Source organism: Myxine glutinosa, chromosome 4 (genome assembly GCF_964187855.1).
Source record: "Myxine glutinosa chromosome 4, kmMyxGlut1.1, whole genome shotgun sequence".
In the NCBI taxonomy this organism is placed as follows: domain Eukaryota; kingdom Metazoa; phylum Chordata; class Myxini; order Myxiniformes; family Myxinidae; genus Myxine; species Myxine glutinosa.
In genome coordinates this window covers 184,288,605-184,300,770 of record NC_136264.1, presented here as the reverse complement: position 1 = coordinate 184,300,770, position 12,166 = coordinate 184,288,605, and the positions used below count along the sequence as shown (strand labels likewise).

At 45.7% G+C, this 12,166-nt stretch overlaps 1 protein-coding gene across 2 annotated transcripts in view; it reads right to left on the bottom strand.

Annotated features, from left to right (window-relative positions):
• The window catches only part of GRM3 (glutamate metabotropic receptor 3), a 129,897-nt gene that overhangs the window by 71,335 nt on the left and 46,396 nt on the right, over nucleotides 1–12,166 (bottom strand). For both annotated transcript variants that reach the window (XM_068114102.2, XM_068114103.2), the window contains exon 2: nucleotides 6,301–6,519. In XM_068114102.2, the coding sequence (XP_067970203.2) occupies nucleotides 6,301–6,405 (105 nt within the window). In that variant the 5' untranslated portion in view covers nucleotides 6,406–6,519. The remainder of the gene's footprint in view (nucleotides 1–6,300; nucleotides 6,520–12,166) is intronic.

Sequence of the window (12,166 nt, the reverse complement as noted above, 5' to 3'; positions counted from 1 at the left end):
TCACCATTTCATTTGCACCGATTCTATAAAAGCAAATGCAAATGCGTCACCGTGAGGGGGTGCAAAAAGGCATTGTCCTGCATCAGCATTCTTTCAGCATGTCTTAATTTCACTTTGGGTCGTCAGCACATCATATACAAATATATATATATATATATATACATATATATATATATATATTTACAGTGTATATGTATGTATATATACACACACATAGATGCTGTATACATATACACACATACACCCATGTACATACACATACATCCACACGTGTACAAACAAACAAAGGCACATTTTGTGCGTATATGGAGTATATAGATGACCCCTCAGGCAACCATGATTACAGGTGGCTACACTGATGCATACCAATTCAGGCCAAATACATATCTACAAAGCAAACACATTTGTGTGTTTGTGAGGACTGTGACGTCGAAGTAAAACATTATAATGGTTGTTTCCATTTTTAAATCAATAATGTCCAGACTATTTGACTATTTCCATGGAATTGGATCCCTTATCATCAGCCCATTCTCTTTACATAAGCTGACGAAACGAGCATCCATTCTGCTCCAAAATCAAATTCCTCTTGGCACAGCATCCTCGTGTGATCACACCATGCCGCATACAATTATGTGCTCGCCGCACCATGCCGATGGAATGATTTTACTCATAGAATTCGAGAACACTTTTCGAATATTGCTTCCTTTATGGTCGGCAGGGAGTGGGTGTGCATGCCCCGCACACTCGTTTCGCTTTGTGACCCCGTGATTCCCTGTAAATGAAAGCGTAGCGGACCGTCCTGCATATTTGGTGCAATTTCGGCGTGAACGCCTGGGAATCAAAAAGCAGCATAATGATGACGCAACACCTATATCCCACGCGCGTTGAGGCTAAAAAGTACCATCGGGCATTATGACGTCATACCCGTACTCATCGGTCATTACTCGATGATGGTCGTTGTCGTCATAGGAAATCATCGATTGTGCTCTCCTGTTAAATCAGGCGGATTCAAACCTGCCTTTGTGGTGCTGTGCCAGCAGAGGCGGTGCATTGCGGAGCACATCAAATTTTGGCGCCAACATCAAAACGGCTGTTCCATCTGCAATGGCGTGGATTGGCTGACGACACGACCATATCGATTTGCATCCTCCTGAAGGTACGAATACGCTTCTTAGGGGTGAAAATGCTTTACACAAAAAAGGTGCAAAAACAGATCCTTGTGTTACGGATTCGTCACTTCCGTTGTGGTGGTTTTCATCCACTGTAAATATTTCTGATTCCATATACTATTATTGTTTTCAAAAGGTTTATTGTTCATGAACTGTTTTCAAAAGGTAAAAAAGTTAATGTTAAAAGAAACAGGAAACCGGATCGGGAACCGGACGACGAAGAGGGAGAAGAGGGAGAAAAGAAGGAGGAGCGAGTTAGTTGGACAAGAAGGAGCCGAGCTACTTGCGGTCTGGAGCGAACGTTGGCGAGCAACAGTCACGAGTGAACTTTTGGGTTTCCCAGGAAAGGGATTCCTGCGACAGAGTGGTTATCGCTGTGACAGATAAACCTGCGTGTCAGGTTTTGCGATCGATTCAGGAGAGAATCAACGTCGTGCCGTTGCACCACGAGACTGGGCCGTCGGCCATTTTGACTCGCGCAGGACTTGCGCTTCGCTCACGGTTTCGTCTCGTTTCGACCATTTTCACCGCCTTCAGACGTCGATCTGGGGTGTGTGTGTGTGACGTGGCTTTTGAGTGGAAAGTCTGTGTGTCGCCGACTGTGAGCTGTGGAACTTCCATACCCGAGGGTGTGATCTCTCCGTCGCCTGAAGGGCGCCTTTGGATTTCCCATTCGCCTTGAGGGCGCCTTTGCCCCGCTTTGGCAGCAGGACTGTTCTTGCCATCCGAACGGGATTCTGGTCTCGATTGGACATCGTTCTGGCGATCGCTGGAGCAAAGCAACTTTGTCTTGAAGCCGGGAATAAGAGACATTGGGGATGTTCTTGTTTCACTCACTTGGAGCACAGTGAGTTATATATTACAAAACTGATGGTACCATCATAGGACATATTGATTGTACTTTTGAATACAATTATTGCTGTACTGTTATTCTTGTGTGATCTTAATACAATATTTGTTTGTGAGTAACAATTGGGGTAGCTTCTCCATTGATCTTTGACATACAGAATAACACATTTTTCTGCCGTGACTCCTCTCGGGGCTCGGATGTACTTGACCTTGTCAAGTACTCGGAGGTACTTGACATACTCCCGCTTCATGCTCCTCCCTGACCAGGGGGTCGGGGAGGAGCACGTAACACTTGCCACAACAGACCAATCGGCCTTCTCCCAATTATCAGTAAAGTCATGGAATCCATCATTGCTTCGGAAATGAAATCTTTCCTCTTCTCCAATGGCTTTATCTCTGATCATCAATTTGGTTTCAGACCACGTCACTCTACTCTGGACATGCTGCTTCTGCTGTCTCAAAATGGATGGAGGTCCTCAATGCCAAACAGGAAATTAGAGCTGTCTCCCTTGACATATCACGTGCCTTCGATACGTTCTGGCACCCCGCTCTGCTCACCAAACTCTCCTCCTATGGTATCCATGGAAATCTCCACGCATGGCTGACGGATTTCCTCTCTAGTCGTAGTCAACGTGTGGCCCTGAATGGATTTCTCTCATCGCCCCTGCCTGTTCTGGCTGGAGTTCCCCAAGGCAGTGTTCTGGGCCCTGTGCTTTTTCTGGTCTTCATCAATATTATTATCTCTCCGACTCTCTGGAAAATCCTCTCTATCTCTTTGCTGATGACTCCACTCTCTGCCGCTCCATTCCTTATCCCTCAGATCGGCAGTCTGCAGCCTCCTCACTCTCTGCAGACCTGGACAAAATCACAAACTGGTCAAACAAGTGGAACATGTCTTTCAATCCTGACAAATCTCACGCTCTTACTATGTCTCTCCGAAAAGACCGACTGGACAACCCTCCCATCTACTTTCTCAACAATCCTCTCCAAGAACTTCTGTCACTCAAGCTTTTGGATCTCACTATATGCCATGATTTTTCCTGGGAAAACCACATTTCCAAGCTGGACACCAAAGCCAGTCGCCGACTGGGCATCCTCCGTTGTACGAAATCCTTCCTTAGCACACCTGAGCTCCTCGCCACATACAAGGATTTCATCCGCAGCTCAATGGAATACTGCTCTCCCCTCTGGGCTGGTGCTCCTGCCTCACACCTAGCTCGTCTTCATGCTGTTGAAACCAAAGCATTCAGAATCATTGGAATCTCCCACGATGAAGCTGATTGTGAGGACCTTTCACTTACTCACCGCAGGCAGGTTGGTGGTCTTTCTGTCTTTTACCGACTCCTCTCCGGCCTTGCTCCCCCAGCTCTCTCTGTGCTCTGTCCCCCAAATATTCCTACAGGTCGCACAAGAGCTGCCAGCAACCCTGTTCTGATGAAATTGCCAAAACCAAGACTCTCTGCTCACCTTCACTCTGTCATTCCTCTTTTCTCCCGCCTCTGGAACAAAGTCCCTCACTCTCTTCAATCCCACTCCACCCTCCAGGTCTTTAAAACAGCTGTTCACCACCATCTCTTATCTTCCCCCATCCAAAACCTTGATCTTTTCTACCCCCGTTAATTCAGCCCAGATCCACTTTTTTGAAATACCGACTTCTTTCCTGGAAGTCCGAGCAGTGTACACATGTTTTATGTCTCCCCCCCCCCCCCCCCCCCACCTGCCTGCCCATGTCTCTCTCCCCATCTTGTCCGCTCCCTTTATTGTATGTTTTGTGTGTCCGTTTTTTCCTTGTTTTTTTTTGTGATCAATGTTAGCTCTTACACGAGCCTCGATCTTGTATACAAAAGAAAAAAATGGTCTTGCCAATCAGCTTCAAGACAAATCATCCGATGAAATGTACATACACAAACAAGCAGAGACACGCCCGCCATACAATGGCGATATTTTCTCGACCACGTCACAACCGTTTGTCTTGTTTTGCCTTCCCTCTCCCCCCCCCCAAGGACGTTTTAAAAACCATCCACGTTGCGCCAAGGCATTATGATGGGAAACAAATGAAATTCAACCAAGTAAATGTGTAAATGAGAAACCAATTATGATTTCACCTCATTCGCTGGAGAGCGACACTGGATGCAGAGAAGGAGAGGGGGCGGCTTGTTGAGAGTGTGTACATCATACATCATGGGGCCATCAATCTTTCTGAGAGCCAAAACATTTCCTGCATATTGTCACAAAATGACCTTCGCTTCTCGATTCGTGTGACACGGCATAATTTGTCACCACGCAGGGATGCTCCAGAATGTGGCACCCCTCCTGCACATTACCAGAACAGCTGGAGCTGGGATTCGAACCTGCAGGCCAAACAGCTCAATATTGGCCAAATGTATCCTGTGTACAAATGAATAAGCTGTCTGTCTGTCCCTCGTCACATATCGCAAGATTCCAGCATCTCACGAGATTGTGAATGAAACGTTGTTTCGTTTTTATTTAAATCTAATGTTGTTTTATTGCGTATATAATAAATATACATCATGAAGATAATTAATTTAGGATCATTTATGACACAATCAGGCTACTCACAATCACAAGAGATTGGCAATCCCATGGAATTTCCAAGAATTTCCACATATCACGCGAGATTGTGAATTGTAGGTCGTTTCGAATGTAATAAACCATGACATGAAGGATCCATGTTGTTGTGGTTTCCATGAGTTTCCATGAAGTTGGTGATGACATAATAATAAGGTGGATAGGGGAGGGAAAAGAAAGTTAAATATTCCACTATTTCAATGAGGTAATGAAGAAATAATATGTAATGAGGTAAGATTGCCCTCTCGTTTTCAAGAACGGAAGAAAAGAGGAGGGGAGGACGGAGAGTTGGGAGAGGGGCGTTAAAGCTTTGGGGTGTGCAGGGGGGAGGGCGCTGATGACTACGAGGTGGGGGGAGAATGTTGAGGATTTGTGGTGGGAGGAAGATGCTGAGGACTTGAGGTGGGGGGACAATGTTGAGGCCTTGGGGTGGGGGGAGAGCGTTGAGGACTTGGAGTGGCGTGAGGGCATTGATGACTTGGGGTGGAGGGAGGGCGTTGAGGACTTGGGGTGGAGGGAGGGCGTTGAGGACTTGGGGTGGACGGAGGGCGTTGAGGCCTTGGGGTGGAGGGAGGGCGTTGAGTATTTGGGGTGGAGGGAGGGCGTTGAGGACTTGGGGTGGAGGGAGGGCGTTGAGGACTTTGGGTGGAGGGAGGGTGTTGAGGACTTGGGGTGGAGGGAGGGCGTTGAGGACTTGGGGTGGAGGGAGGGCGTTGAGGACTTGGGGTGGAGGGAGGGCGTTGAGGACTTGGGGTGGAGGGAGGACATTGAGGACTTTGGGTGGGGTGAGGATGTTGAGGACTTGGGGTGAGTGAGGACTTGGGGTGGAGGGAGGGCGTTGAGGACTTGGGGTGGAGGGAGGGCGTTGAGGACTTGGGGTGGAGGGAGGGCGTTGAGGACTTGGGGTGGAGGGAGGACATTGAGGACTTTGGGTGGGGTGAGGATGTTGAGGACTTGGGGTGGGTGAGGACTTGGGGTGGTGGGAGGGCATTGAGGACTTTGGGTGGAGGGAGGGCGTTGAGGACTTTGGGTGGGGTGAGGATGTTGAGGGCTTTGGGTGTGGGAGGGCGTTGAGGACTTTGGGTGGGGTGAGGATGTTGAGGGGTCGGGGTGTGGGAGGGCGTTGAGGACTTTGGGTGGGGTGAGGATGTTGAGGACTTAGAGTGGGGGAGGACGTTGAGGACTTTGGGTGGGTTGAGGGGTCGGGGTGTGGGAGGGCGTTGAGGACTTTGGGTGGGGTAAGGATGTTGTTAAGGACTTGGGTGGGGGGAGGATGTTGAAGATTTGTGGTGGGGGAGGGCGTTGAGGACTTGAAGTGGGGAAACGATTGAAGCCTTGGGGCTGAGGACTTATGGTTGGGAGGGGGGGAGGGGGGAGTCGTTGATGACGTGGTCACATTTTACATGATGTGGAATTTCTGTGGTATACCTGCTATTGATTAATCATCATGACAATAATAATAATTCAACGGCATATTCATGTTTCATGCAGAAAGGCACTTCAGAAAACCAGATTGTGACCACAAGGAGTACGGTTATGTGTACAAGATCCGACATCACAACTTTTTAGTGGACGCTTCCTCGTACCATTTTTGCTCCCCTTTCATGTTATGTCCTTCAAGCACTATAGGACCTACTCCTCCACATGCTTTGCCCGATGAATACATGAATAAATCACTAAACTCTATAAGCACCTTGACTTCCTTCTTGTTAGAGCTGGCATCCTCCTGCGGGTTCCCTTTTCCTGTTCCCATCAAAAGTGGCAGCAGCAACAGCCAGGAGTGGGACAGAAGGGCCATGTCTCCAGGGAGAAGGGACGTCCAAGCGACCGGTCGAGGGTTGGGTAGTGTATCTCGGGAGAATCAATCGATCGTCTTGTGAAGGAACTCTTCAGGGGAGTGATGAGCGTTGCTCTGAAATCAGAAAGAAAATATTCTTGTTAAATGTGTAAGAAATTGTTCCCCCATTTAGAAGCCTCATCCTATTCCAGAATATCTGACAGTATGATGTCTTTGAGATTTTCTTTTTCTTGTTACATATTTATATCTTCCTTAAAGCCCTCGATTTCTGTGACCACAACAATGCAACCCTGAACCCTGTTTTTATTATGCAATGTCACATCTGTAAGTGACAATCTACAGAGTGCACTAAACAAAATGGCTGACGTCCACTTCCCCCAATTTAACCACTCAATCATGTCATATATACATACATTCTCCTTTCCTTTCCTCCGATCTCTGCGTTACATCCTTTCCTTGCTAAACTGCTCCCCAGCCATCCTCCATATTCCATACCCTCCTCTCCCCCACCCATTCCCCCTTTCCCATAGGTAACTATGAAAAGAGTCCCGAAGCAGAATGAGCAAGAATATGCACAAGGAGGGAAATGTGGATGATGGGGGTGGTGGTGCGTGCGTGCGTGGTTGTGGGCATCGGATGGGGAGGGAACGGTGACAAGAGGGATGAGGGCATTAAATACTTGGCCTCGGGGATGAGGGTATTGAATATGTGGACTCTCCATTTTGTCAAAAGGAGATGAAAAATAGAGTTTTGTGTTGTTTTAGATGGGAGGGGTTGGGGGTATTGATGGAATTTTGGATGGTATTTTGTCAGATTGTTTGTTGGAAACATTGGTGATGATGCATGTGGCAGGGGGTGGGGGGGTGGGGGGGGGACAATGTGGTGGAAGGCCTGTTTTGAATCTTGAAGATGAGATTTTGGGAAAACATGAAAAAATTCAGGGTATGAAGTGATTTTTTTTTCAGGGGCCCAAGGCAAAAAGTAGCATCTCTTTACTATAGTTATTCTCCTGCGGACTACTGTAGCTAGACCTGTAACAAAGTATGGTATATGAGAGTACAACTCTCATGTACCATAGTTTTATACCATGTCTGACATTGAGGGCCTCCATGCATTGTTGGGTGTGTAGAAGAAGAATGTCCAAGGTGGAGTGACCTGGTCTGAATCCAAATTGGTGATCTGCGATGAGGTTGCTGCAGAAAAGGAAACATTTCATGTCAATTCTGACGATGGATTCCATGTCCTTGTTGATGATTGGATAATTGAAAGTAAGATTTGTTGGTCTGTAGTTAAGCAGGTAGTTATTTTATTTACTCGCCTCCTGTTGTGTTTTATTTAATGAATACCTTCTGTTTATGTCTAATTATACTAGTACCTCCAAGTCTAGTACCTCTCAAGCTCAAGCTCTAATATAATTATACTGGTACCTCCAAGCTCAATTATACTATATACTAGTACCTCCAAGTCTAGTACCTCTCAAGCTCAAGCTCTAATTATACTCGTACCTCCAAGCCTAGTACCTCTCAAGCTAAAGCTCTAATTATACTAGTACCTCCAAGCCTAGTACCTCTCAAGCTCAAACTCTAATTATACTAGTACCTCTCAAGCTCAAGCTCTAATTATACTAGTACCTCCAAGCCTAGTACCTCTCAAGCTCAAACTCTAATTATACTCGAACCTCCAAGCCTAGTACCTCTCAAGCTCAAACTCTAATTATACTAGTACCTCCAAGTCTAGTACCTCTCAAGCTCAAGCTCTAATATAATTATACTGGTACCTCCAAGCTCAATTATACTATATACTAGTACCTCCAAGCCTAGTACCTCTCAAGCTCAAACTCTAATTATACTCGAACCTCCAAGCCTAGTACCTCTCAAGCTCAAACTCTAATTATACTAGTACCTCCAAGCCTAGTACCTCTCAAGCTCAAACTCTAATTATACTAGTACCTCTCAAGCTCAAGCTCTAATTATACTAGTACCTCCAAGCCTAGTACCTCTCAAGCTCAAACTCTAATTATACTCGAACCTCCAAGCCTAGTACCTCTCAAGCTCAAGCTCTAATTATACTAGTACCTCCAAGCCTAGTACCTCTCAAGCTCAAGCTCTAATATAATTATACTGGTACCTCCAAGCTCAATTATACTATATACTAGTACCTCCAAGCCTAGTACCTCTCAAGCTCAAGCTCTAATTATACTCGTACCTCCAAGCCTAGTACCTCTCAAGCTCAAGCTCTAATTATACTAGTACCTCCAAGCCTAGTACCTCTCAAGCTCAAGCTCTAATTATACTCGTACCTCCAAGCCTAGTACCTCTCAAGCTCAAGCTCTAATTATACTAGTACCTCCAAGCCTAGTACCTCTCAAGCTCAAGCTCTAATTATGCTCGTACCTCCAAGCCTAGTACCTCTCAAGCTCAAGCTCTAATTATACTAGTACCTCCAAGCCTAGTACCTCTCAAGCTCAAGCTCTAATTATACAAGTACCTCCAAGCCTAGTACCTCTCAAGCTCAAGCTCTAATTATACGAGTACCTCCAAGCTCAATCGCCCTCGTCTCTTTCTGGCTCTACCTTTACACCTCACTGGAAAATAGCTATTCTGCATCCTACACATTTGCTCCTTGAAGGTTACCCATTTCTCCGATGCAGATCACCACTCACAAACTTTATCTATTCTAAAGCTCTCAAATCACTTCTCATACCCTCAAAGTTTGTCCTTCTAAAATCCTATAACCTTACGCCATGATCCCAAACTTCAATCTCAACAACAGAATTGCGCTTACGGTTGCTGGACCCCAGATGCTCTCGACCTCCAACTCCTCCACCATATTGGGATCCTTACTCAAAAAGAGATCCGACACAGGACTCCCCTTCATGGGCTTTTGTACAAACTGGATTTAAAAGCAATCCTGGACTACATCTAGGAAATCCTTATCTGTTCTGCCCTTTTCCTGTTTCTGGACCCAATCTATCCCAGGTAAGTTACAATCTCACCCTAATCAAAACTCTTCCCTTATAACCTGCTCTTCCGAATTTCCATATCCATCTTTCCTGCTTTTATCTCACTCCAGGAGCCCTATAAAAGTATCCTACAAGTATCTTACTATTCTTCCAATCTCTAATCTCTATCCACACAGAATCTTCTCCATCAATTCCCTTCTTCATCTCACGCCTTTCTCTTGATACAATATTGTGTTTCACTCAGATTGCCACACGTCCTCCCCTTTTCTCTTTCCTATCACAACAGTAAACCCAGCCGTGAATTCCTGTCCTCCAGTTGGATTGCTCACGAAACCACATCTCACTTACAGCAACGATGTCATGCTGCTCTCCAGCCATTGCACCCTGCCTTCTGACCACACACACTCATTATGACCATGCAGGGATGCTCACATATTCACAAACCCAAATCCCTTACTTCCACACCACCCTCCAACCACTGGTTCACATCCATCATTGTACTACAGAAATCTGCACTGAATCCCACCCTTGGTAGAGTGCATGAGATCAGGGCTGTCTCTCTGGACATCTTGCCTTACTCTTTGAACTCTCTACCCATGGTATCCAAAACTAACTCCACACATGGCTTGTTGACTTCCTCTACTCTCGTAGTCAATGTGTAGCTCTGAACGGAATCCTTTTAACATCAAGGCTGGAGTGCCCCAAGGTAGTGTTCTGGGCCCCATGCTTTTTGGGGTCTTCATCAATGATCTCTCTGACTTTCTGGAAAATCCCCTTTATCTACTTGCTGATGACTCCACCAAGTGCCGTGACATCCCTCATCCTTCAGACAGGCAGGTTGCAGCGTCTTGCCTCTCGTCAGATATTTTTTTAAATGACAAGCTGGTCAAACACTTGGAATATGTCTTTCAATCCTGACAAATCTCCCACTCTTGCTCCTAAAGGACAAATCTGGCAAACCCTCCTATCTACTTTCTTAACAATCCTCTTGAGGGAGTTCAGTCATTCAAACTTCTGGGTCTCACTATCAGCCACGATCCTTTTTGGGCAAACTACATTCCAAAGTTGGCGTCCAAAGCTAGCCGCCGTCTGGGCATCCTTTGCCGTACAAAATCCTTCCTTTGCACACCTGAACTCCTATCCACCGACAAGGCATTCATCCACAGCTTGATGGAGTACTGCTCTTCCATCTGGGCTGGCTTCCCTGCCTCACATCTTGCTTAGTGTGACACAATGGAAACCAAGGCCTTCAAGATTATTGGAATCTCCTGCTATGAAACTGAGTCTATGGGACTATTCCTTCTCCATTGCAGACAGGATGATTGTCTCTCTATCTTCTACGCCCTCCTTTCTGGTCTTGCACCCTCAGCCTTTTCTGTGCATCAACCCCCAACCCCATACCCCCCTTCTCCCCCCCCCCCCCCCCCCCCACCCAGGTTTCTGCAGGGCACACACTGTCCACCATCAACGCTGTTCCGATGAAACTACCTAAATCCAGGATGACTGCTCACCTCCACTCATTTGTTCCTCTTTTTCCCACCTGTGGAATCAACATCCACATTCTCTTCAATCTAATTTTCCCTCCAGGTCTTCAGGACAGCTGTTCACCACCATCTCACATCATCTCCATTTCAAAACCATGACCTTTTGTACCCTCTTTAAACCCACCCAATACCTCTTCCTTCCAAATTTCCAGTTTTCCTTCCTGATAGTTTCCTTCTTGTCCACCCTATTCAAACTCCTTGGTGAGGGTGAGATGGCAGTCTTTTTAAATAGTTTTTTTTTTGTTTCTACATTTACACAGGAACAGTCAGAGGAACTTCCATCAGTGAAGGGTATCTATCTGGGGGTGAGCAAGGGCTTTTAGAAGAGATCCAAGTTGGAGTAGAGGAAGTGAAGAAACAGCTCGAATATTTGAGGTATGATAAAACTCCAGGGCCGGATAATATGCATCCTAGCGTATTGCGGGAGGTGGCAGAGCCGATTAACGCAGTGTTTGTGAATATCTCTGCCAGCTCGTTGGAATCAGGAGACGTAACAGACAATTGGAGAGTAGCAAATGTAACAGTGTATGGCTACAATACTGGGTACACCAATTGTTACATCTGAGTGGAAAAATAAAGTTTCAGGAAACAGTAAGTATGCTGTATTATATTGTTCTGTATATATTGGTGTATCCGAGTTTGAAGCATCAGACCTGCTACATGGTTCGTTTTCACCAAAATGAAAACGACAGTGCACTTCGCACGCTGGATTCGTGCATAACGCAGCACCCGAGGACACGGACACAAAACAAGTTCTGAAGTCATCTGTAACTGAGTGGTTGTCTGCCAGCGAATGACTGCTTTGCCATCACAACAAACGGGACCCACGTTACACATAATCAAGTTTGGAGCGATGCGGGTTCTTTTCACTTTTGCTGGGATGTGATTCGTGCATAACGGGACGGACACGGAAAAAATACGACAAGATTATCTTGAAAAAAATTAACTTTCTCATTGATCGATTGAATAAGCATCAAGGGCATTCTTCTTCAGGTAATTCTTAACCTACACATCTAGTTCATTTCACGAGTTCTTCGTGATTTGAAAATGAAACATATCAAAATTATTGTGAATTTGGTCGACACCAAGCGTTATGCACGAATCACTTATTTTGCCACGCATTGCACATTTCAAGGAATTTTAGTAAATGTAAAAAAACAACACCAGGAGACATACTAGACATCAAACATTTCATTTAATTAGAATTTTAATCATCAATGCATATTTTTATTTAAAGACAATTAAATAAAAATTG